This window comes from Gobio gobio (assembly GCF_949357685.1).
Source record: "Gobio gobio genome assembly, chromosome: 6".
Taxonomy (NCBI): domain Eukaryota; kingdom Metazoa; phylum Chordata; class Actinopteri; order Cypriniformes; family Gobionidae; genus Gobio; species Gobio gobio.
The window spans coordinates 57088343-57115442 of NC_137102.1; the positions used below are offsets into that span (position 1 = coordinate 57088343).

A 27100-nucleotide genomic window follows, 5' to 3' on the forward strand; every position below is an offset into this window, starting at 1 on the left:
AAGGGAATGTTATTAGAAATTCGCTGTTCATAGAAAGTCTGTTCTTATGTAAATTCTCGATTTCTTGATTCTCTCTTGTCTGCTTTCCCACAATTCTGTAGATCTACTGACCTTGAACGTTTTCACAGATGAAACAGACACCCGACGTGTTGAAATACAGCAGCTGAGCACATACAATCAAGTACTAGAATCTAGTCAATATGCTATTTCTGCTATCTGTCATTTACTTTTTAACACATTTTATACAGCGGTAGATTAATGTTATCAGCCACTGACAGATGACAATGCAACACATTGACTTGTGATAGGTTTGACCTTGCTGTCGTGGCTGCTCATTAACCATATGACCCTGACCCTGGAAACTGAAACGCACGCATTGTTTCTATTATGATTATACTTTTAAAACTTTGGTAGTGGCATAGAGCAACCAGAAAAGCCTTTACTGGTTGGATACTTTCACATATTTCATTATAAATGACTTTTACAAATGGAAAATAATTGTCCCAGTTGAGTCTCTGTGAGTCACAATAAGCAGAGGAACAACTGTTTCATTTCAGATTTCGCATGCTTCAGTGGTTTTGACAAACTCAGAGTCCCACGGCGCTCATGGGAAACTGTTTGGTTCTCCATTTAGATTTCTTTTTTAGGAGAAGAATATTCACACATATGAAAGCTCTTTTTTTTATGTTTTTGCAAAGCCCACAGGTCATTGTTTCAAAACAAAGACTGCGGATACAGAACCACAGACTGACATGGTGTTTAATTAGTTCAACACACACACAATTTAATATCACTAGAAGTATAAAATCCCAAATGCATAGTCTCGGTTCAAAAATTAATTGAAAATGTCAGACAAATAAATACAAAAACATTTGAATAATTAAGCAGTGGCTCTCAGAAGTCTAAGAAAAAAAGATTAGTTGCATAATTGTGATTAAAAGCATTTTGATCATCATGTGCTGATTGATATTTGGTTAACACTTTACAATAAGGTCTCATTTGATAATCTCAGTTAAAGCCACAATATGTCATTTTTAGCAGCTAGATGTCACGTATTCAAAACAGAGACGTGGCTTGATTTCGCTGAGCTTTTATTATGCCACAGTTGCCGCTTCAGCTCATGTGTATGTGGGGTAACACAGCGCTGTTTTATCATATTACACACATTTGAGTGTGTTGAAAGTTGTTATGATGCTACTTTCGCTCGACAGTGACTATGAGACACTTGTTCACACTGCAGTGAGCTAGATCGATATTAGGCATGATAAAACATGGTACTCGCGGTAAATCAAGAAAACAAGGTTTAAACAATAAGACTAACTGCGTTGAGCTGTTGTAACAATGATTCGTTTTCTGTCCATGAATGTATCCAAACAGTTGCTCACCTGTTTAATAAAACACATTGTAGGAGCCATAAGGCTATTAATGTTGTTACTCGATGCCATTGATGGTACTCTTTTTATGTACTCCCCCTGTGGTAAAGAGATTAATTGCACCCATTTTGGGGATTTCCTGTAGGTAGCCATCTTAAACAGGAAGTGATGTGGCAATGGGAGAGGGATGGGAGACCTACATTTTATTACACTGATTACATTGGAATCACGGTTTTGTCTGTTACAATAAAATTTACTAGTCAAGCTTAAACTGGTTCGTAACGTCAAAGACACTTTCCCTCAAGGAAATGGCTATAGAGGAAAAGAAGCCATTACACAAATCATCTGATTACAAAGCGTCTTGGTTTCTACAAAATAAAACCGGAAATTGACAGTAACGCGGGTATGATGTCATTGATAAGTGACGCACGGACACGGTCCGTGTCCTGGTTAAAATGGCTTATTTCTCTGGATTTAAACATTCTTGGAAACATTTGGGATAATGTAAGTACACAAGTCGACAAAATATATAACATTGTTCGGGTGGTTTTGGGATATTTTAATCCAAAAATCGTACATATTGTGCCTTTAATAATGAGCAATACTATTTACAGCATTTAATAGCCTTTGTTAATATTAGTAATACAAATGTTAATGTTCGTTCACACACAGTGCATTATTCTCATAAAACAGATACAACTTTTGATCTTAAAGGTCCCATGGCATGAAATTTTCATTTTATGAGGTTTTTCAACATTAATATGAGTTCCCCTAGCCTGAATATTGTCCCCAAGTGGCAAGAAATTTTGATCGGTGTAAAACCGAGTTCTGGCTGTTTTTCTCTGCCTTTGAGAAAATTACAGGCCATACGAGCTGATCTGGAATTTTCCTGTTATGAAGTTACCTGTTACCTCCCTTTCCTCCGCCCAGAGATTTTGGCACGCCCATGTAAGCGCCATATTTGTCCTCAAGAGATCATGGCTTGTGAACGAGTGAATGGTGGCAGTTTCTCAGTGTTTGGATGTACAAATGAAAACAGAATCTTAAAACAGAAACAGAAGTCTTTTTTCAGTTCCTTCTGATCTGTGATCAGTGATTTCTGAGATGTAGCTAATTATTCAAGCTCACACAGAACTTTATTATTCATGCACACGCTGCGGCTTCTCTCTCTCCCGACAGAACGGTGTTTTCTATCTTGTGAGTCAGTGTTTTTGTACGTCCTCGTCGCGTCTATCTGTTCTAAAATGTGCATACAGTCGTTTCTGCTCAACATCGGCAGACTCACATCTCTTTAGAGATAAACCTCAAGCACGCCGAAGCTCGGGCTGCACTGACCGGTCGGCCTTCAACATCCCCGACCCCCAGTACTGCATCTGGCCCACAGCGGAGGCACCAAACGCGGCGTGAGATTAAGCAGAAGGGGGGTAAGCGTGAGGGTATACGGGCTAGCCAGCCTAGCCCCACAATAAACTGGATTACATCCGATTACTGCTGTTGTGCATTTGTTTGTGATGTGTACTCAATGCACGTCACTGACGCTTTTCATATGATAGGAAAATATCGAAAAATAATGCTATAATCAACACTTACGCGTAACTCGTTCATATTGACAGCTGTAATGGTACATTACATGAGTTACATAGTTGGTAGAATAATGATGAAGACGGACTCGGCGTGACTGGGACTTGTGTTTATTCAGAACTCTCAGATACAAACACAATAAACTTGCGCTGAGAGCTCTCTCACAACTCAGTAGTTACTATAAATAACTTTGTTAGCAATCGCTGAGCTCCGTCTCTGGTCCGATTCTTTTGAACTGTTTCTTTTTAGTGAACCGAACCAGATCACCAAATCGGACTGAATCGTTCTAAACGGTTCGCGTCTCCAGTCAGCGCTGATCCATAATTTACTAGTTACTAACTTTCTGACTTGAGTGACAGTCCCTCCGACTAGAAATAAACTAATAACCTGAAGAATAAGCTGTAACTACAACAGTTCACTGAACTGAGTCTTGCTGAGAACTGATGAGAAGTGAACTCAGGTCCATCCGTCTCTCTGGCAGGCTTGTGCCTGCTCGTGCCTGGTAGACCTCGTTAAACCACGCCCCCTCCGCTACAAAATCTGATACTCATTTCAAATGCAAAGATGTCAGCCAATCACAACAGTGGGCGTTTTTACTGAAGTCTCACAGCAGACACTCCTCTTGAAACAGGGCATTCAGCCACAGGGCAAACATCAGTATAGAAAAAAATGCCTTTTATTTCTAAATTATGACATTTTATGATGTAAAAATCATACTAACAATATAAGTACACCTCAGGAAACATAAAATAATAGAAAAATGCCATGCCCTGGGACCTTTAAATATGTATTAGTAAATGTTGAGATTGAACAAAGCTTCCACAGCATTTATTAATCTTAGTTAATGTTAGTTCATGTTAAAATAAACTAATGAAACCTTATTGCTACCTATATTTATTTTGTTGCTGATTTTTATAATGAATTGGTTGCATTTTACTATTATTTAAAAGGATTGGCTAAGGTACAAATAAACAATGATTCAAAGATTTTTCCATATCCTAACCACCAAGTTGACTCAAGTCCACATACATTAGCTCCTCACAATATATATGTTCTCACGAATAATGGAAAATCCTGTTAATGTCTGAATTATGCACATGTATTAGTCCTTTTTGTCCATGCTGAGGCCTGCCAGCATAAGATCTTTCAGGAAGGGGAAGACGTCGTTGATCAGGCAGGTGAAATAGTGGAACCAGGGGTAGAAGGCCACTTTCTGACGGGTCGCGCCGGCTTTGATGATGCTCAGAGCAGCTTCGCTTGCAGGATAGGGGGTCATCGTGGTGAATCCTCTGCAGAGAGATTTGAGAGAGAATATGGGTGATTCTCACGATAACATGTCCAGGTTGGGGATTAAAAGCATCAGCCAAACATTACTTGAAGCAATTCAAACAACTATACAATGGTGGCAAAACAGTGATGTCTGAAGGGGGTATTTGTTTTTTTTTATGACCCAACACATTTGACCATCAAAATATTAGGAAAATACTGAACTTGGTTTAGGCATTTATCTGATGAAAAAAAGGCATTAAAAAAAAAAGCTCACCGGAAAAGCATAAATTGACTAGAACATATTCAGTCATTATTATTTAATTGGTTTTGACACAGCAAAATCCTCAGTGTTAAACTCAGAGCAAATATGGTCCCACTCTACAGTGTTAAAGTAACACTGAAGCAGTGTTAAAGTTAATGAGATCATTAAGGGATTTAATTAGATGTTATATTGGAAATGTTTGGTCACCATTATTGTGATCAGTGTTTCATTTAGTTGGGCGGGGGGGGGGGGGGGGGGTGATGTCAATTTACCTAGGCCAGCCTTCACTTTTGGCCACTACTGTACATATAGTATCAAATATCCAGTATATATATCCAGTCAAAAGTTTCAGTTTGTTTTTTTTAAGAAATTAATACTTTTATTAATCAAGGAAGCATTAAATTGATCAAAAGTGACAGTAAAGACATTGATTCTAATATTACAAAGGATTCTATTTCAAATAAATGTGGTTGTTTTGAACAATCTACAGGCCACATCAAAGAATCCTGACCATTTTTTATTAGTTTCCACAAAAATATGAAGCAGCACAAATGTTTTCAACATTGATGATAACCATAAATGTTTCTTGAGCAGAAAGTCATCACATTAGAATGATTTCTGAAGAGATCACGTGACACGGAAGACTGGAGTAATGATGCTGAAAATCCAGCTTTGATCAGATTACAAATTTTAAAATATATTCAAATAGAAAAGAAGATTAATTTATTTCATTAAAATACAATGTTTTGACATTCCCTGATGTTTGTTCTTATTTCTGTTACTTGTAACATTTTAATAGCTGAAGTCTGATTACACTGAATTCAGCATTACTGAGCTACAATAATATGTGAGCAGCATGTACTGTATGTCAAATGTTGTATTTTTGAGTGTGTGGTTAGTCACTGATATAGCCATCAAACACATACTACACATTAGTGAATTGACTGGTGAAAATGTGCTTAAGTGTCATGAAAAACAAAATATGACCCGGACATGTTCCTGAGCTTCACTCAGTCGGTCGTGTCAGTGTGTGTGTGAAGTTGCTAGAATGATTATTCATGATCCATGAGAAGCTGAGTGGCGTCTTGTGTCAAGCCTTTAGTTATGTTCAGCACATTTCCTGTCCACTATAATAGATCACTAAGGTAACAAGATAAATGTGCTGAGGATAAACTGTAAATTAATTCATAAACTGTTTTCTAAAATATGTTCAGTGACGCACAGAATTCAGTGACTGCATTTTGGGCCGCACCAATGTCCCCGAAACGTTTGGACAGAACAAACATTCAATTAAAAGTAATAATAATAAAAACACTTTACAATAAGGCTGATGCATTAACTAACACTGAGCAAGACATTTACCTCTGTTAACATTTATCTATCGTTAACAGGTCCATTAAATAATATTAACAGATAAGACTTTTGATTTTGATATTAGTAAATGTTGAAATGAACATTTCATTGTTAGTTTATGTTAACTATTGCGTATAAATAATGTTAATCTTATTGCAAAATGTTACTAAAAAACCCTAAACTAAATTCATCATCATTTTAAACATACACAAACTGAATATTATAACCAAAGTGGTATTCTTTTCTTTATCTTAATGTGATCTTTGTCTAACAATATTTTTAATATATTCATTTTATGTATTTACAATAATTAATAAAATGTTTTGAATGTAAATAAACCATTTAAAGATAAGATATCCCTTAAAATGTTACATGGGTCAATGACAAATAAGGTTTTTAAGATAAAAATTTTAAGCAAAACTTTGTCCAAAAAATGTATGGTGTTGATTCATATTGGTTTTACAGCTTTTAAAACAGCATTAATTCATTATTAAACAAGCTTTCTAATTTTACCACCCAGAAAATGTCAGGTGGTGCGACCATATATTCATTTAAAATAATATACATATACAATATACATTGTAGAGTCTAAAATGCATATCACATGGTGAATTCCATTTCCATTTCTTTATGTATTGCCCTTTTAGTCCAATTCATATAAACGGACACTTTTCTGTGTTTTCAAACACCCAATTTTCCATAAGGAGTTTTTATGTTTTGTTTTTAACTGTAAAAAGGATTTGTATACATTATATAACGGTTTACAGTTATATTTCTTACTTCATTTTGCAATTTCAGTGGGAATTGATACATTTAAATGTAAATTTGCTGGTTGCACCACCTGACATTTCAAACTCAATTCAAATCTAACAGGCATTAACTTGGACACCTGTACAATTGTTTGACCATATGCTCAAAGTTATACATACATTTTTTAAATCAAATATACATTTTTATAATAACAACACATTTTCAAAGTTTCCCAGGGGTCACACCACCTAACATGATAAGTTGCATCAACCTCATCATTACTCAAAAATGTCAAATTATCTCATATTTATGGGAGGGTCACTAACATTGTTACTGCATCAAATGGGTCTTCAGTGTGATGTCATATGCTGTTTCTTAAAGTGACATTGCATAAAATGGCATTTTTATGTCGGTCGCTCTCCCTGACATTTGGAGAAGTACATTTTTGTTTTTTTTAAGTAATAGAATAGTTTTGAAATAGGACTGATACACTATTTTCCCTCATTTATAAGGAATTTAACGTAAAATCATGCAAAACTATTTAATTAAGAATTTTACTGAGAAAATGAACCTTTTTATTGCAGTTTTATTTTCTGCTTGTGTGTTCGGACGGTCGCACCACCTGACATTTTTTGGTCTTTCAAACACCACAACTCAAAAAGTCCCCAAAAAAAATGAAAAGGTTTTCTTATAAAGGAAATATTGTAGATCAATTTGATATATGACATGCATTTATTAAAATTCTTTTTAGGAAAATAATGAATTCGGACACAAAAAATAAATGTCATGTCATTGACCCACATAATGATTATTAAAATAAAAACACTTGCAACCTGATTTAACATTTAAGAAACAAACTGTAAATTCATTATTTATTAAACATGAGATACTGTTTGCTATATGATAGAAATGTTGATTCAAGAAAATGCTTGTAAGATCCTAACCAATTATGATTTAATTAATTATACTTGATGAAGGTGATAAACATTCAAATGGGATGTTTTCTTAAAGTTTGCAATATCTGAAGTGCTAGATTTAGTCAGTGTCATCTGTAGTGGAAAACAAACCTGATCTTATTCATGGCCGACTCTGTGTCGATCAGCCCAAGGATCAGGATGGACACAGACACGTTGCTCTTCTGGATGGCCAGTTCACTCTGCAGCGCTCCGAAGAATCCGTTCATCGCAAACTTAGTAGAGGTGTACGGAGCCACAAATGGACTCGCCAACTTACCTGAATCAGGGAGGAAAACAGCATTAACTTTAGTCATTTATAACTCTGTAGTGCCACTTAAGGTCAGTCACATAAACACCTTAACACAAAGAAATGCATCCTAGTTCACATGTGTGATTGTGTCCCAAATCCAGAAGCGGATGTTTCACTTGAAAAAAGAAGGGGCCGCCACTTGCACTCGAAAAAGAGACACCATATTCGAAAATTAAGAATTAAAGGGGGCTTGGAGCAAAAATGAATAAAATGGCCGTCGAAATTAAAGATAAGGACATTTCATATGTATAAAGTAGGCTATAGCTAGGTAAAGGAACACTCATTTTCCAACTCCTCTAGAGTTAAACAGTTGAGTTTTACCGTTTTCGATCTCCAGATCTGGCGGTAGCACTTTTATAATAGCTTAGCATAGATCATTGAATCTGATTAGACTGATTAAACTATTTTCAGGCGCTGTGTAATATCATTGCGCCGCTGCACTCATGGTACGGCTCAAAGTTCATTGATTATTACGCAGGAATGAGAGTATAGTTCCTAACCATATCGGCCTAGAAAATCACAACTTTTCCGTCAGTCTTAGTGCACGATGTAACTACAGAAGAGTCAAGTTTTAAATAGGCAAAATATCAAAAGTCTTTGGTCATTTTTGAGCGAGATGCTAACGGTCTAATCAGATACAATAATCTATGCTAAGCTATGCTAAAAGTGCTAACGCCAGACCCGGAGATCGACTGAATGGATTTGAAAATGGTAAAACTCAACTGTATAACTCAAGGGGAGTTGGAAAATGAGCCTATTTTCTAAAAAAGTGAAGTGTTCCTTTAAGCAATACCATATGAGCTAGACTGCTGTCTTGCTGTCTTCCCGAATATCAGCACATTTGCAAAAGTCATACTAACAATTCAATAAACAAGAAGTTACTATTAGGTGACTTACATTTTAGACTCAGAATATTGTCTGTTTTTGCTCTATTTCGCCAATTAAAACAAATCCACAGTTGCGCATCTCCGAGCAACACAGTAAATGCGTTCCATTCGACTGGGTCCTTAGTACGCAGTGTTCACTGCTCCCTATGAGCACGGTATATCTGTTGAAGTGGACTTCGCTAACAATAATCGCTCATTTGGAACACCCTGCAACGTCATCAAAGAAAGGCAACAACGGGGTCACGCAGAATATGATATAACATCAATTATTTTTTGTAATTAATTTTACTTTGAAAATTATAACCTGTGAAGTCCACTTTGCAGTCCACTTACGGTCGAATGGAACGCACCTAGTGTTTCGGTATTGAATGAATCCGTGTTTTTCAATGAATCGTTCCAATGAATGATGCAACGAGTCACTCACAGTCGCTGCATCCAAAACCGCACACTTCCCTACTATATAGTAGGCGAAAAACAGTATGTGACAAAATAAGTATGCCAGAATTCACAGTACTCATAAAAGAGAGGGGAAAAATAAACCGGATGACCTACGACTTCCGGTGGGATTCTGAAGTGTGCATATGATGGACACTTTACTATCCCATGAGGTCACGGGAGAGGATTTATGAATGACAGTGAAGCGACGCAACTAAAATATCACATGATAATGACAGCATGCCAAATGTAGTATGTCCATATTACATTCATACTACACACACTCATATAGAACATACTTTTTTAGTGGTCGTGACGTAATTACTTATTCAAAATAACCTACTTATGCGATTTCCGGTCACTTGTTTGTCCCTGAATGAATCAGTCGCCTTGAATTAATCGTTAGACTGAATGATTCAATGATTCGCTCGTTAAATGGATAGTACACCCAAAAACAAAATGTTTATGTTTATCTGCTTACCCCCAGGGCATCCAAGATGTAGGTGTCTTTGTTTCTTCAGTAGAACACAAATGAAGATTTTTAACTCCAACCGCTGCAGTGTGATAGTCGTATAATGATGTCAATGGGGATATTTTAGAGTATGAGAGCAATGAGAGTAAAAACACATAGACATACGAATCCTTATTAAACCCTGCGGCTCGTGGCGACACACTGATGTCTTAAGACACGAAACGATCGTTTTCTGCGAGAAACCAAACAGTATTTGTTATTTTTTCACCTCTTATCAGACGAATGTCATCTAGTATTCCCAGCGCCATAACTTCCGGTGAATAAGGTCAAAATACCGGCGCGATCAAAGATATATATACGAAGATGCCTCATTCGACCGATCCGCGCAGGCACTAATGAGGAATCTGTATATATCTATGATCGCGCCGGTATTTTGCATGTATTTTGACCTTATTCGCCGGAAGTGATGGCGGCTGATGCAGAGCCATAGAAAAAAATATATATATATTATTTATAAATATGGATATTTTTCTTACACAAATGCATCGATTTGCTTCAGAAGGCCTTTATTAACACCCCGGAGCCACGTGGAGCACGTTATTTGACGGACAGATGCATTTTTTATGGACTTCAAAAACAGAGCAACTATTACTGCTATTATAATGCTTGGATTAGCCTGGACTTTTGTAATGTAACTCAGATTTTATTCGTCTCAAAGAAGAATGTCATATACACCTCGGATGACTCATTTTTGGGTGAACTAACCCTTAAACCCTTGTATGATGTTTGGGTCTGTTGGGCCCGTTTTCATTTTTTTATCAAAAGAAAAATGATACGACTAATTATTTTTTCAAACTGAGACTCATTGGCCTTGGCTTATTTTCTGTGTGGAATATATATCAGAACACATTTTCAATGTCCACACGCTGTACACCCCCCCTACACATTTATATTACACACAGGATGTTCGGGTCCACTGGACCCGGGGCTAATAAAAGAGTGGAAATTGTAGGTCCTGTGAACCTTTACTCTGTCCTCCTCCTGTCAGGGCCTGCTGTTAGTGTGTGTATGTTCATGTATATGGTTTATGAGGACACAAATGTGTATAATGACATGGGTATTACAACGTAAACATGGTTTATGAGGACATCTGTGTCCTCATACTAAAACATACTAAATGGTGTTTTTTTTTTTTATTCAAAAAATGCCAAAAGTTTTCTGTGATTGGTAGGTTTAGGGGTAGGGTTAGTGTAGGGGGATAGATTATACAGTTTGTACATTAGAAAAACCATTATGCCTATGGAGAGTAACCATACACCACATATCTCTGTCTGTGTGTGTGTGTGTGTGTGCGTGCGTGCGTGCGTGCGTGTGTGTGGGGGGGGGACTGGTAATCCCTACGTTATGGGGACAAAATGTCCCCACAAAGATGGCAATATCCGAAATCCTCGTCCTTGTGGGGACATTTGCTGGTCCCCATGAGGAAAACATCTTATAAATCAGACTATGTGATGTTTTTTGAAAATGTAAAAATGCAGAATGTCTCCTGTGATGGGTAGGTTTAGGGGTAGGGGCAGTGTAGGGGGATAGAATATACAGTTTATACAGTATAAAAACCATTACGCCTATGGAAAGTCCCCATAAAACATGAAAACCCAACGTGTGTGTGTGTTTTTTGTGTGTGTGTGTTTTGTGTGTGTGTATGAGTGTGTGTGTGCGTGCATGTGAGAGAGAGATTGTGTGTAAGTGTGAGAGAGTGCAAGAGTGAGTTTTGTTTCTACCCCTGACGTTCTCACACGAGGTTGCAATTCTTAAATGTGATCTAACAAAGGAAAAGAGAAAATATTAACCATATATGCTGTTTATATTGCTTGTAATTGGGATGAAGTAAAAATCTGTTGAGTATTTTAACATAAAATTTTGATTGTGTTGAATTAAAAACCCAAAAATGCAGCGGGTCCACCAGACCCACGAAACCCGGCTGAATAACAAAAATATGAACAAAATATGAAATATGAAGGGTTAAGACACTCCACCTACTGGCAGTTTAGTTTCGTATTTTAAAGTATTTCATTATGGTTAGGAAGATAGAATGCAAAAGATTTGAATTGCAAAGGTCACTCTGCCCAAATCATAGACAAAGGTGCTTCTAACTTTTAGTAGAAGGAAAGTTACATTTAGATTAATATTAACAAAGTTAGACTCGCCTGCCATTGAGGAAACTACAATGATGGAACCAGCGGATGTTGTTTCCAGCACAGGAAGTGCTGCTGCGGCCATCTGCACGTAACTCACAAAGTTCACCTGCAACAAGTCAGATATCAGTGTGAAAATCTACAGGTTGCAGCAAAACCACAGAAAGACATTTTCTCATGTGTTTCACCTGCATGAGTGACCTGACGTGGTCTGCGTCTCTGTTCCAGAACTCAACGTTAGTGTTTCCAACGTGATTCAACACTAGAAAGTCCAGCCCACCTACAGGACCGAAACACATGATATACACGACCAATCAAACGTTTGGAATTATCATTCAGAGTTTTTATGTTTTAAAGAAGTCTCATAAAGGCTAAATTTTCTTAAAATTGTACAGTATTTTCAAAAATACAGGAAATATGGTAATATTGTGAAATATTATTACCATTTAAAAGAGCTGTTTTTTTATTCAAATATATTTTAAAATGCAATTTATTCCTGTGATCAAAGCTGAATTTTCAGCATCATTACTCCAGTCTTCAGTGTCACATAATCCTTCAGAAATCATTCTGTATGATGATTTGCTGCTCACATTTATCACATTTATGATTATTATCAGTGTTGAAATCCATGATACACTACCTTTCAAAAGCTTGGGGTAAGAAGTTAAAAAAAAAAACTGAAAGAAAGAAATACTTTTATTCAGCCAGCAAGGATACATTAAATTGTTTAAAAGTGACAGTAAAGACAGATTTTTTAAAACTTTCTATTCATAAAAGAATCCTGAAAAAATGTCAACATTGATACAAATAAGAACCATTATTACTAATTGTAATTCATAATAACTGAGCAGCAAATCATCATATTAGAATGATTTCTGAAGGATCATGTGACACTGAAGACTGGAGTAATGATGCTGAAAAATCAGCTTTGATCACAGGAATAAATTACATAAATATTTTCAAATAGAGAACAGTTATTTTAAACTGTTACATTTCACAATATTACTGTATTTCTGAAATAAATGCAGCCTTTGTGAGACTTCTTTCAAAATGTCATGGTTCACCAGTGAGAGTGCCCCACCCCGGACTGTCATTCAATCAAAGACTACATTACCCATAATCCTTTGCCCGGACTCATCAGCACTCATCGTTTACACCTGTGTCTCATTTACCTCATTACCTCCGCCTAACCATGTTCACTCTGTCATTCACTGTGAAGTCTTGTTTGTTGTAACACTGCATTTCTGAACGTTTTTCCTGGTTTCTTTTCTCTTGGTTTTGGATTCCCGTTCCGTGGATTTCCCATTTTGCCTGTCTCTCCTGTCTTGTTTGCCTGTTTGGACTGCTTGCCTGTGTATGACCTTTTGCCTGTTTTTGACTACGATTGTGGATTACCCTTTAATAAAGCTGCGTTTGGATCCTCAGCCTTCGTATCTCAGAGCAGTATGTTACAGAAAAACAATTCATTATTGGTAGTGTATATAATGCGTAATACATATCGAATCATTTCTCACCCAGTTTTTCCACAGCGTATTTGACGACTCGCTCGGGGTCAGCTGGGTCAGACATGTCTCCGGTCATATACATCATCTTCTGTGCGCCCAGTTTCACACACTTCTGCGCCACCTGAACATCCACAGGACAGACGTTGGCAGCACACTTTCATTTGCTCATTATAACATTTTTGCTTTCATACCAAAAATTGTATTTATTGCTACACTCTAAAAAAAAAGGCTCGTAATCATAGGGGAACCTTTTTTAGTGCTATATAGTACCAATTTTGGTGCTTCAGTGGTTCTTCAGCGGTTCTTCAGAGGTGCTATATAGCACCTTAGTCAAAGAACCGGTGAAGAACCTCTGAAGAACTGCTGAAGAACCGCTGAAGAACCGCTGAAGCACCAAAATTGGTGCTATATAGCACTAAAAAAGGTTCCCCTATGATTACGAGCCAAGAACCATTTTTGGTCCAATATAGAACCTTTTTTTTTTAGAGTGTACCCTTAAAAGTCTAAAACTTCACAGCCTTGCAGCTTGTGCATTCATTTCAACAAATAAAACATGGCATCTACTGATTCAACTCCATAATTAATTGAAGTGTTTTGCTTTTTTTCTAAAACATTTTAAAAGATTAGGGGCAAACCTACTGACCTTTTTTAAAGCCTCTAATCGTCTGGCAGTGATGATGATCTGAGCTCCAAACTTTGCATAATGGTAGGCCATCTGCTCCCCGATCCCTGAACTGGCCCCTGTGATCAACACTCGGGCCCCCCGAACTGACTCTGTGTGCAAGAACACACTGGTCACAGTTAACCTTTAACCAACCCACCACTTGATCTTGATGCTTTTTTAAAGGGATAGTTCACCCAAAAAGGAAAATTCTGCCATAATTACAGACCTTTGTTCATCTTCAGAACAAATCCGAGAGCTCTCTGACCCCCTATAGACACCAACGTCATAACCACTTTCAAGGCCCAGAAAGGTAGTAAAAACCATAGATATATATAATAAAGGCTAGTCTCTAACGTCATCACCAGCGGCCATCTTGTCACAGGCAAGCTTTGTGGCGGGCTCTGTGGTACCTGATGTAAGGCGAGTGATCTGCTCGAACACAAATACTCTTATCTCGCTGAAATCTTGACGGATTTACAAATAGTTTGGTTTCTTACAAACGTCATTAACGTGGCTATAATTCTGGATGCTTGAACAAATTATGAATAATTATTCATTAGTAGGCCTATGCAGTGTCATAACTACATAACTACAGTGAGCGAGCTGACTGTGACAAGATGGCCGCCAGGTGCGGACGTCGACCTCCATTGGCCAGCAGCGCGATTGAGACATCTAGCCTTTATTATGGATATCTATGGTAAAAACATTGTTAAAATAGTCCTTGTGGTTCAACCTTTATGTTATGAAGAGACGAGAATGCTTTCTGTGTGCAAAAAACAAACAAAAATAACGACTATTCAATAATTTCTTCTCTTCTCTGTCAGTCTATGACGCTGTTGACGTAGTGCATTGTTTCCGAGTTCTAGGTTGGAACGCCGGCTCACCATTGGCTGACGCTGTTCACATGAGCACCATGACGCATGTGACGAATACATCGTTGCATAGTAATGTACATATAATGTAAAATGTTAATACATACAAAATACTATATACCGTGTTAGATGACCTGTTAATAATAATAATAATAAAAAAATTACATGGACAATAATACAAACATTACACAGTTATTATAATAACTGAAACATTTGGACATTTAACGCTTATATATGTAGGGTAAGAAGTGGTGTATAAGCTAGCAGGCCAATCGGGTAGATGTGTGCTATGCTAGTACACCCTTAAAAATAAAGGTGCCATAGAAGAACCATTTTTGGTTCCCTGAAGAACCGCTTTGTGAAAGGTTCTTAAAAGATCATTTTATAGTCTAAAGAACTATATGTTATTTGGATATGAAAGGAGATGTTATTTGGATTCTTCATGGAACCATACACCCCGCCAAAGAACCATTTAAGAACTTTTATTTTTAAGAGTGATATAAACTAACTAAAAAAACCCGGTAAGAATGAGAAATGATCGATTTCACAACTTATAGCTTCAGTTATATACCATGTAATTTAAAAGATATTATTGGTCATTATAATATCAATCAAAACGTGACTTTGCAGGATTTGTAATCAGGCGCTAAAATGGCTACCCATTAGAAGTCCGTTGAACCAATCATAGATATCCATAATAAAGGCTAGATGTCTCGTCCGCGCTGCTGGCCAATGGAGGTCGACGGCAGCACCTGGCGGCTATCTTGTCACAGGCAGCTCGCTCACTCGTAACATTGTTTTCATGGTGCTTGCACTTTTTAAATAACCATAACTTGCTCAATTTTCTACTGATTTTCAAACTGTTTGGTTTGTTATAAACGTCAGAGATGTAGTTATGACAATGCATACTTATGAAAAATTATTCATAATTTGTTCAAGCATCCATAATTATAGCCACCTTAATAACGTTTGTAAGACACCCAATAATTTGTAAATACGTCAAGATTTCAGTGAGATAAGAGTATTTGTGTTCATGCAGATCATCAGGTACCACAGAGCCCTGCCTGTGACAAGATGGCTGACGTTAGAGACTCCACCTTAAGACATCTAGCCTTTATTATGGATATCTATGGAACCAATGGGATCACTCAGGGTCCTAAAGGAGACCCGATTTCTCATGACACCGGCCAATAGTGAGCCGGCGTTCTGACATAGAACCTGGAAGCACTGCACTGTGTTTACAAGTGAACGTGTCGGAGACTGACACTAAAGAGAAGAAATTGTTGAATAAAGTTGATATTTTTTTCTCCACACAAAAAGTGTTATCGTGGCTTCATAGCATTAAGATTCAACCACTGGAGTCACATGGACGATTTTAACGATGTCTTTACATCCGCCTTGAAAGTGCCAATGATGTTGCTGTCTGTTAAAAAGCTCTCAGATTTCATCAAAAATATCTTCATTTGTGGTCTGAAGATGGACGAAGGTCTAACGGGATTGGAACGACATCAGGTTGAGTAATTAATTACAGAATTTTCACTTTTGGATGAACTAACCCTTTAAGGCTTGAACTCCCAAGGAGGTTAAAACATAAAGTTAGAAGCCACTTAACTATAAAGCTATATACTGTATCAAATTTATTTGATACATGCATTTCTAAGGCCTCTAAATGATCAACATGATCAAAATGCTGAAAACCCTGTAGCACATGTTGGGGAAAAATTTAATCACAGAAGATTTAATCTTCCAGACCTGTTTTCTCTATTGTGTTTTAAATGAGTCAGATCAAAGAGGCCTCACCTGTGGAAGCCATACATTGTCCCTTTTATCTATTATGGCTCTTGGAATTGGAATTCCTGACTAGCATCTGTGCGTTTGAATAGATATGCTGATTAAGAGTAGGTGATACTCTGTCTGTTGTTACAGATGAAGGACCATTGTGTTTCTTGCTTTTAATTGCTCAAGGCGAAACCTTCAGTGGGTTTCGCCAGATGTATGGGAAATTACTGAGGGGGTTATTTAGACATTGGGGGTATAAGAAGCTTGTGGCTTCTTTGTGTCTCCAGTTCACACTCAAGGTAGCCTCGAGCGGCTGCGTTTGACCGTGGCTCTTCCTTGCAAGGAAAATAAATCTTTATAAAGACAATTGGATTATGGTTTGTCTCTTATTAGTGATGTCAATGAATTAATTTTTGCCATTACAGTTGGTGTCAGAAGTTTGGGATTCCTTGGATGTGCCTTCTGGACCCCGAGAGCAGACAGTGACCCGATCATCCTGGACTTAGAGTCACAGCCTTACCCCGAAGAATTGAGGGAGAAGGGCTGACTGCTCTGGGGGTGTCCGGAGGGTCCAGACACTGGAATCAGAGAAAACGAATCCGATGGCAACGGGGCGCTTCTGGTAAGAGACAAACTCTTGAAAAAATTCAGGGGGAATTTTTATTTTATTTTTTTGAATTTGGTTAAATTGAAAATTGAATTGATAGGGATAAACCATAGGGGGAGTCTGACTCTGTGACGAATGCAACGTGGTTGATATGTTTATGGGATAGAAACTGAAATCACGTGGGCGAATTGGAGGACTGAGTTGTGTGCGGTCCGGGGACTGAGTTGTGTGCGGTCCGGGGACTGAGTTGTGTGCGGTCCGGGGACTGAGTTGTGTGCAGTCCCGAAAAGGGCACTATTGCGAGTGTCCGCCCGGCTGATCTTGGGTGAAGAGATCAGATCTGTACGGAGACGTCCAACAGATTAATAGCGCGCGCGCGAAAAAAGCCACAGAATCAGACTGCCAATATGGGGAAATCCAAAAGAAAGCTAGCTGAATATGAGACACCGGTATTTTATCAAATGAGAAAATTATATGGCCAGAAATGCATGCAACGTATACGAAGTTCATTAAATGTCATGATTTGAGTGTCACCGCTGAGTGACCGGACTGGGACTGTGAAAGAGTCAGTTGAAGGAAAAGGATAAATCGATGGGCTGTTGTGAGAACGCGTGTGAGAACTGTGAGCAGACACCGAAATGCTGGGTGTGAGAGGCATTGACTGTGGAGAAATGAAACGGAGAAATTAAAATGCCACAGCTGTTTAAAGATCGCTGGTGAGTATGAACTTTGACAAAATTTTTGCTAACAATTTGAGTGATATGATCAGTAATTTGATTAGTCGGTATAAAGATTGTAAGATGAACAAGAGCAAATGCTGTAAGCAGCTCCGCTCTGAAACCCTGACTTCAAAGAAATTTGCTGGACTGATGAAGATAATGGGCAGAAATGTTTTTATTGTAATTGGAAGTTAACTAGCTACAAACAAAGAGAGAACAAGAGAATTCAAATTTGTAGATGTTTGTGCGTATTCATTAATTTATAAAATGGGGGAGGTGCCATACCCGATTGTCTGTTTTATTGGACCTCGAGAGAGCTCTGTTCTCAGACAGACTGCCACTTTTGGAGCACACAGGTTGCTGAACGTTGCTCCATAAGCTAAAGATGAGAGTGTTTTAATTGTGGTCAGCTGGGCCATTGATTTTGCAGATAACTGTGTCTGAACACCCATAAGGTGTAAAAAGTGTGGCAAATCAGGCCACCAGACTAAATTCTGTAAATGAAATCAGTAAAAAAAAAAAAAAAAAAAAAAAAAAAAAAAGAATAAAACAGAGATTTACACTAAGAAAATGAGAAAATAATAAGCTTGATAAATTCTTTAGTGATTATTTTTGAAGGAAGGATTTGAGATAATTTTAATATGAGGTTAAAATTAAAGTTAAAGATGATAAAACATGTTGTAAAAGATATATATAAAATATATAAATCCTGATTAACCGAGTTAAATGAAAAAGATATAATAAATATGTTCTTGCTCTTCTCACCTTTGCAAAACTCTGATAATGATGATTTGACTGAATATTGGGTTGTTGAAATAACTATAGGTGTTAAAATGTTGAAAACCCTAGAAATTGATGTTTTGGTTTCAAAAGATAAGATTGTGCTGATCTGAAATAAACCATTTGTAATCTCAATCCGGCCACCACGTGGCCTAATTTGAGTAACAGAGACTCAATCTGAGTGGAAATTAAAGTTTCTGAATTAATTTTGGGGGCAAGAGACAAATATAAAGTTATGATCATTTGAAAATGTGATTTCTGTCTAAGGATAGAGTTAAAAGGAAAATGTCTCATTTATTTGAAAACAAAGCCAGATCTTACGCTGAGCTAGTGTGAAGAGTGAGAAGTTTATGAAAATGCAGTGTACCAGCCCTGAAGGCCTCAAAGTCTCTCTCTGATCCCAGACCAGCTCAAAGCTGATATATGAGCCTGTGCCACAGATGATAGAAGATATTGATGAGTAAAGGCACAGGGTATCATGTGAACATAATAGACAGTTATTTGTTAAGATAGAAAAAGGTGCCATCAAGAGGGCAATAAGACATGTTTTAAAAATACAGACTTTTAATGAACTGAAATGTTTGACTAATGTATGATATGACCAGTAACTTCTGTCTGCTTTTAGCCTTCACCATGTACAGAACTGATGGCCTTGGTCACAGATGTAGCAGAACATTAAAATGAATGGACAGGTGTTTTGGCTAAATTCACTGAAAATAATCTAAGCACTGCTATGGGGCAGCTTTGAAGAAGTATGCTGGATTTTAGTGATTAAGTTGTGTTATAATTAACCTGTCTCCATGTTTTTGCTAATTTGAAAGCAGACCAGATGGCTCTGATGACTCTTGAATGCACTTTCCGAAAGGCTCCAGAAAATATCGGATCCTGTTTAGGGTCAAAGATCTCAAAGCGATGACGAGGTTGAGCACGATGTGGTTGTTCCCGATGACGGGTAAGACTTCCTACGGCCTGACAGGATAGCAACCCAAGCCAGGGGAATCACGATAAGTCGCCTTGGACCCCCTACCAAAAAAAAAAAAAAAAAAAAAAAAAAAAGGAGGAGGGGGTTTTATGTGAGGTGTGTATTAGAGGTGAGGCAGATGTCTGTGAGGCCAGCAGCATCTCTGTTGGGGGGGGAAGCTGTGTTTCGTAAGGGCCAAGGTCAAGACTGGACACAGCAGCCCCTGCCCTAATATTGGCCCCTCTATACCGCTCACCAAATACCGCATAAATTGAGAGCCAGGAAACACCCTGAAGGAAAAGAGCTATGAATGAGATCGGCATTCAAGAGCCAGCTGAGACCATGCTGTGATTGTGATTGATAACTTTGTGGAGCAGAACAAAATTTATTTGGATTAGTAAAACTGTATGATACTGAACTAATATGTCTCTATCATAGTCTTAATCCTGCAGGTCATTAGGATGGCAGAGGATAATTTGGAGACATGGTGATGGCTTTAAGATGAGGACGGCTTTTGAAGTTTAAAGAGAAGGTCTGAATAACAAAGAAATCTAAACTAAAGATAACTTGAAACAATAAGTTACACTATGAAATTTCTAAAACTTTGTGAAGGATTAATGATTTAAGGGTTAATGAATTTAACATTATAGTTAAAGTCTTAGAAGACTGTTGAAAAGATTATCTGGGTGAGAGAGAGAGAGAGAGAGAGGCTGGAAACAGGGATTGTACTATATCTGTTATTGCTCAGTTAAAGCTGAGACTACACAAAAACAATGATATCAGAACAAAACAACCCAGCTGACTTTTCTAAAAATAAACAACTAATGAACGAACATATTTGAAACTGGTTAAGAGACCATGTAAAAGCACATCTTGAGAATGAGCAGTTCATATTTATGTGTCATGATTGAGTGTAGTGTGTCAGTAACCTCTGGAATTAGTGTCTTTATCATTACAGATGAGTTAAGTTAAACAAAACAAAAAAACTTTAGAGGAAGTTGATTATTCTGAGTGAAACTGATGAAAAGATGATCAGAACATGGGACGAGCTTTAAGTGGATTGGACATCCAGCTCTGTCTGTCACTAGTAATTATGACCAAATTTGTCATGGATGAAGACTATTTTAATTTATCTTTGGATTAATTAAGAGACAAAGTGACAATTTAACCGAAGTCACTATCCAAATGATCTAGAGACTCCCTCATATTTATGAAAGGCCGGAGGGCGAACCAAAAAGATAACTTCTAAAAGAATATCTAGATAACTTCTAGACATATTTTGATTCATACAGGAAACAAAAAAATAAATAGAAAATAAAAAAAAAAAATTAGGATTTCTGACAGGGATTGTGAACAATCAAAGTCAAATTAGGCTAAAATGGACATTGAAATATGAATGCTTTTTAAAATAGAGACTGGTTTTAACCAGCGTTAAAGAAATTGATGTGGCAAGTTTGATGATAAGAATCACTGCCAAATGACATGATGTAAGAGGAGTTTTAATGGACAGGGCATGGAGAAAAGGGTACTTTAAAAGAAATCCTAATTGATTAATTAATTAATTTTGTTTATTGATAACAGGAGCTGAAAAGATTTTGATAAAGAATTGGGTATTGAGTATGATTAAGTATGATGTCACGAGATAAAGATGAGTGAACGAGCTGATTGAACGTAATACGAATTGATAATTTTGTCATTTTGATGAAGTATATTTAACATTAACAAATTTAGATTTATATTTGTTAATGGTTAAATATGAGGTGGGCTATGATGAGTGAAAATGGTTCTGTTGGAAATAGTAAGTAGGGAAGTTTGTGAAGAATTGTGTTGAAATGACTGACTGAAGGAAGGTTGATAAGAATGTGATGCACAGTGAGAAACTGTGGGCAAAGCACAAAATGTAAACTGAAGGATGTTTTATGTAGAGATTTAAAGCGCTAAGATGGATTATTATCTATCTTACTTATTTGTATTGTTTAGTTTGAGTTTGAGTGAATGCCAAAAAGGTCTGTTATGATTTTGATTAATCAAAAGAACCACTGATTGTTTGTTTTCATATATGTTTTCTAAAGTGTTTAGTCTCTGAGGAGTGACTGTGGGTCTGACCTAGGGATGTGTGTGTCGTCAAACGGTTGATAGCAGAAAGTTGGCATGTTTGAATTTGAGGTATCACACACCCCTAACATGATGGGAGAGCAGTGACAGTGATTACTGACTTAGCCCGGCTTACAGAGATGAAATACGGATTTGTCTTCCATTTTATTGGATATTTTCAGTATGTTTATGGGAAACTTTCAAGTTAAGACTTAAATGCGCAGCGTAACTAACAACAAAGAGTTTATTTCAACAGAAAACCATGAGAGCAGATGCGGCTGCGAAGGCCACGGCAGCACAGCAGTCAAAGGAACCAGAATGTATTTTATTATCTGAAACTAACACAAATGCTTTGATTTCCTTACAGAGTATGCAGGCATTTGCCACAGCAGCGGAGAAGCACCTGTGGAGACGTGGCTGGAAACTTATGAATGATGTGTGAATGTGCAAAATGGCGTCTAGACAAGAAGTGATGGCAAGCCTTGTTTACCCCAACAATATTTTCAATGATTATGATAAATGGCTGCATGGGCGAGCCTGCAGCCAAAGGGGGAATGGTAATGGTAATGGTACTCAAATGAATGAAGTTTATAAGGGGATTACAATATTTGCTGAAAATTTCGCATTTTGATGCATATTGAAATACATGAAAACGAGAAAAGGCCTTGAGTAAATCTGAGCCCGTTTGAGAAATTTTTTTTGGAAGACCACCATTCATGGGAATGGAAGGGGGTAAACAATAGCTTGCATCAATAGAATTGTGAATTATTGCAAAGAAATGTCTTCTCTGTTGTCTGATATCTGTGTGCAGGCGAAAGCTGCTACAGGGGAAACCGGCTGAGACTCCCTTGCACAACATCAAGCCAGGAGATCACGTGGTAAAACAGGACCTGAGTACGAAGAGCTGGAAGGTGGAAAGGTGGCTAGGGCCTTTTGTCAGGCTTCTGACGACACTGCCGTCAAAGAAGCGGAGAGAGATCGGCGTGGGTGCATGCAAGCCATTGCAGAAAGATCCCACCAGTGATCGGGGAGGAGGAGCCGAGAGGAGAGAGAAGCAGGAGGAAAACGTCTGTGCGGGCAGATATATAAACATCATTTGCCGTTATCATCTCAGGAGCAGAGACACTGGCACAACGTGGTGCTGAGCCAACCAGTTTTCAAGTTAAAGAAGAATTCAAGAATCAAGAAATCAAGAATTCGACCACAGGGAACTGCACAGCGGTGATAGGCAGTATCACAACAGGTTTTACCTGTACGTTTAGCAAACCAAGTGACACTTCGCATGCTGTAATTTGGGTTTGTGGTGACAGAAACAATTTCATGCCACAGAAAGACTCGACAGGTTGCTGTTACCCAGCTTTAATGAATGTGATGAGTGACTATTATTACTACTTCTATTTTTATTATATACACATTTAAAATTTTTCTTTTTTGCAAGTTATCAAAGAATGATAAAAGGGGGAAATTGTTGGGGAAAAATTTAATCACAGAAGATTTAATCTTCCAGACCTGTTTTCTCTATTGTGTTTTAAATGAGTCAGATCAAAGAGGCCTCACCTGTGGAAGCCATACATTGTCCCTTTTATCTATTATGGCTCTTGGAATTGGAATTCCTGACTAGCATCTGTGCGTTTGAATAGATATGCTGATTAAGAGTAGGTGATACTCTGTCTGTTGTTACAGATGAAGGACCATTGTGTTTCTTGCTTTTAATTGCTCAAGGCGAAACCTTCAGTGGGTTTCGCCAGATGTATGGGAAATTACTGAGGGGGTTATTTAGACATTGGGGGTATAAGAAGCTTGTGGCTTCTTTGTGTCTCCAGTTCACACTCAAGGTAGCCTCGAGCGGCTGCGTTTGACCGTGGCTCTTCCTTGCAAGGAAAATAAATCTTTATAAAGACAATTGGATTATGGTTTGTCTCTTATTAGTGATGTCAATGAATTAATTTTTGCCATTACACACACAATCTACTACATGCTTAATAAAAATATAGGCTAAACTGTGATTCAGATGACAACAGGAAAATTAAAGCACCACAACGTGTGATAAACATTCAGCTCATGGTTCATGTGTCTTTTTGCTGTGAAATCTTTACTGATTTTTATGAAGTAAACATAAGATATAAGTTCAAGATGAACACTGGACTTAAGCAACTTTATTTGATTATCAGTATCAGAAATCATGTTAAAGTGTGAGTATCAAATATGATCCATTAGGCTTTTATTTGTTCATCTCTCATTGTATTGCATTGCATATCATAAAACTAAGCATTTAAATATTATCTTACTAAGACATATATAGGGATATATAGAGTGATGACTGATATGTATTTTATGTAAGTAGTCTGCTATACCAGAGATTCCTAACTGTTTTGGAGATGGGACCCACTTTTTTTTTTCTTCACAAAAATGGTTGGGACACACACACACACGCAGTACCGTCCCACTTTACTTGACACACACATACATTGTAAGAATGACTAATACTGATGAATAAATAGTCGGCTAAGGTTATTAAATAGCAGTCCCAGACACTTTTTTGTTAATACAACACAGTTAGTAAGTTGATCTGAGCTACCACACATAGAAAATAACACAATGTGAAAATAAAGTGTCATTTTGGGGTTACTGAAACGCTTCGGTTACTAACGTAACCTCGGTTCCCTTAGATGAGGGAACGAGTATTGCGTTTGCTAAACGCTTATGGGGTAAATTCCTTTCCTCGAGATATTGAAGCAAAATTTGTATCCAAAAATACCATGTACACGCAGTGCAGCTGCACAGCTCTCAGCAGGAAGCAGCTGCGTGCTGATTGGCTGTGCCGCTGCAACTGCAGCAACCTATGGCGAGACCGCGGGGCGCAACGGACCAATCTGGTCCTTCTAAATTCCTGCCACAAGGGGCAACAGAATTTGCATAGCCAAGGGTATATAAGACCCTGTCTCGCAAGGTTAGTCAGATTAATCGACTGAAGCGACTCCTGAGCAAGCACGGCAAGCAAACGCAATACTCGTTCCCTCATCTTAGGGAACCGAGGTTACGTTAGTAACCGAAGCGTTCCCTTACGAGAGTACTCTCGTATTGCGTTTGCTAAACGCTTATGGGGGACCAATGCAAAACGTCGTGCTTGCTTAACGGCTCTAAAGCCGACGACACCAAACCCAGGCCAACCTAGGTGGGCCCGTAATATGATATCAAGAAGTCCCAAAATGAGCCAGACCTGAGTCGGGCCCTTAATGAGAATGAACACGATATACGTGTAATAATATAATGTATAGACCAGACATAGTCGGGCCAGGAATAATGAATGGCCAGATAATAGCCGTATAAGGAATGTGCTTATGACTTATACAATATTTAACCCAGACCGGACTTTTCAAGCCTTAAGGGGTTAAATCTGTTTACACAGCAAGAAGCCCAGCTTGTAAGGCCGGAACATCTAAATTATAGAATCTGATAAAAGTGGACGGGGAGGCCCAGCCTGCCGCCGCACAGATATCATTCAGAGAAATGCCAGTAGACCAAGCCCACGAAGAGGCCATACCTCTAGTAGAATGGGCTTTGATGCCTAAAGGGCAGCTGAGATCTTTAGACTCATAGGCCAGTGAGATAGCATCCACTATCCAACGTGACAAGGTCTGCTTTGTAACCGCGCACCCTCGGGTGTGGCCGCCAAAGCATACAAAGAGCTGTTCAGTTTGCCTGTAAGCAGCGGAACGCTCTATGTATATTCTCAGCGCTCTGACAGGACAGAGCAAATTAGCATCTTCTTCATCTATCGGTGATGAAAGTGCTGAGAGTGAAATGACCTGTGCTCTGAACGGAGTTGAAAGCACTTAGGTACATATCCATGCCTTGGTTTGAGGACGACTTGAAGTCGTTTGGCCCAAATTCCAGACACGAGGCGCTCACAGAGAGCGCGTGCAGATCACCCACTCGCTTAACTGACGCGATCGCCAGCAGAAAAGCGGTATTTAGTGACAGGAGCTTTAAGCTCACCGAATGCAGAGGCTCAAATGCAGAGCTCTTCATGGCATCCAGGACCCTGGACAGGTCCCATATAGGGACTGAAGGGGGGCGAGGTGGGTGAAGCCTTCTAGCCCCTTTAAGGAAGCGAACAATGAGATCGTTCTTTCCCAGTGACAGTCCCTTCACTTGAATGTGATACGCTGCTATAGCGGCCACATAAAATTTGAGCGTGGAGGGGGAACGACCCGCGTCCAGAAGCTCTTGTAAAAATGTAAGCATTTGTAAAAATTCTGACACTGCACAATCATGTCAGACTTCGCGCTTTACACCAGTCCAAAAAGACTGATCATTTGCCTGAATAGAGCCGCCTGGTTGCGGGGGCTCTAGCTTCAGTAATAGTATTCAATACATTTTCAGAGAGGTTCTCATGTACCCGTTGATGGGCCAGACATGAAGCGCCCATAGATTGGGACGGGGATGCCAGATCTGCCGTTCCGCCTGCATGAGGAGGTCTCTCCTCAGCGGGATCGGCGACGAATCAGTATCTGACATCTGACTCAGTAGTGAGAACCAAGGTTGATTTCTCCAAAGTGGGGCTATTAAAAGCACAGCGCATTCGCTCTCCCTGATCCTCTCTATGACCTGAGGTAACATTGAGATTGGGGGAAAAGCATAAAGAGGAAGGTTGGGCCATTCGTGGGCCAACGCATCCTTGTGCTTGGAGAAATATATTCGGCATTGAGCATTGTCTTGTGAGGCGAAAAGATCCACTTTTGCCTCTCCAAACCTGCCCCAATTGTCTGAATTGTATGTGGGTGAAGAGACCACTCTGCAGGGGACACTTTTCCCCTGGACAGCATGTCCGGACCCAAATTCAGAATGCCTAGCACATGAGTCGCTCTCAGCGAGCTCAGATTGTGCTCTGCCCATATTAGGACTTCTTCCGCCATTGTGTGCAGATAGATAGATTTCAGACCGCCTTGGCGATTTATATAGGCTACCACCGACCTGCTGTCCGTTCGGACCAGGACATGGTAGTGCTTTATGTACGGAAGGAAAGCTCTTAGCGATATTGTGACCGCTTTCATCTCTAGACAGTTTAAGTAAAGGCTCCTCTCCGAGTCTGACCAGAGACCGGAGACTGGCCTGCCCTCGTGAAGGGCTCCCCAACCTAGGTTGGATGCATCTGTCGAGATAACTTTCCACTTCATAACAGTGCCCAAACTCATGCTTGTCTGGTACCAGACAGGATTTTTCCAAGGAGCCAGAGCCAACACACAGCTGTGGTCTACCTTGATTTGCAACCG

At 38.6% G+C, this 27100-nt stretch overlaps 1 protein-coding gene across 2 annotated transcripts in view; it reads right to left on the reverse strand.

The window, feature by feature from the left end:
• Positions 1 to 741: 741 nt before the first annotated feature.
• hsd11b1lb (hydroxysteroid (11-beta) dehydrogenase 1-like b) overlaps positions 742 to 27100 on the reverse strand; it is a 35344-nt gene continuing 8985 nt past the window's right edge. For both annotated transcript variants that reach the window (XM_079820019.1, XM_079820020.1), the window contains exons 3-8: positions 13992 to 14122; positions 13358 to 13469; positions 12032 to 12123; positions 11856 to 11952; positions 7656 to 7821; positions 742 to 4243 (exon numbers count right to left, since the gene is read on the reverse strand). In XM_079820019.1, the coding sequence (XP_079676145.1) occupies positions 4057 to 4243; positions 7656 to 7821; positions 11856 to 11952; positions 12032 to 12123; positions 13358 to 13469; positions 13992 to 14122 (785 nt within the window). In that variant the 3' untranslated portion in view covers positions 742 to 4056. The remainder of the gene's footprint in view (positions 4244 to 7655; positions 7822 to 11855; positions 11953 to 12031; positions 12124 to 13357; positions 13470 to 13991; positions 14123 to 27100) is intronic.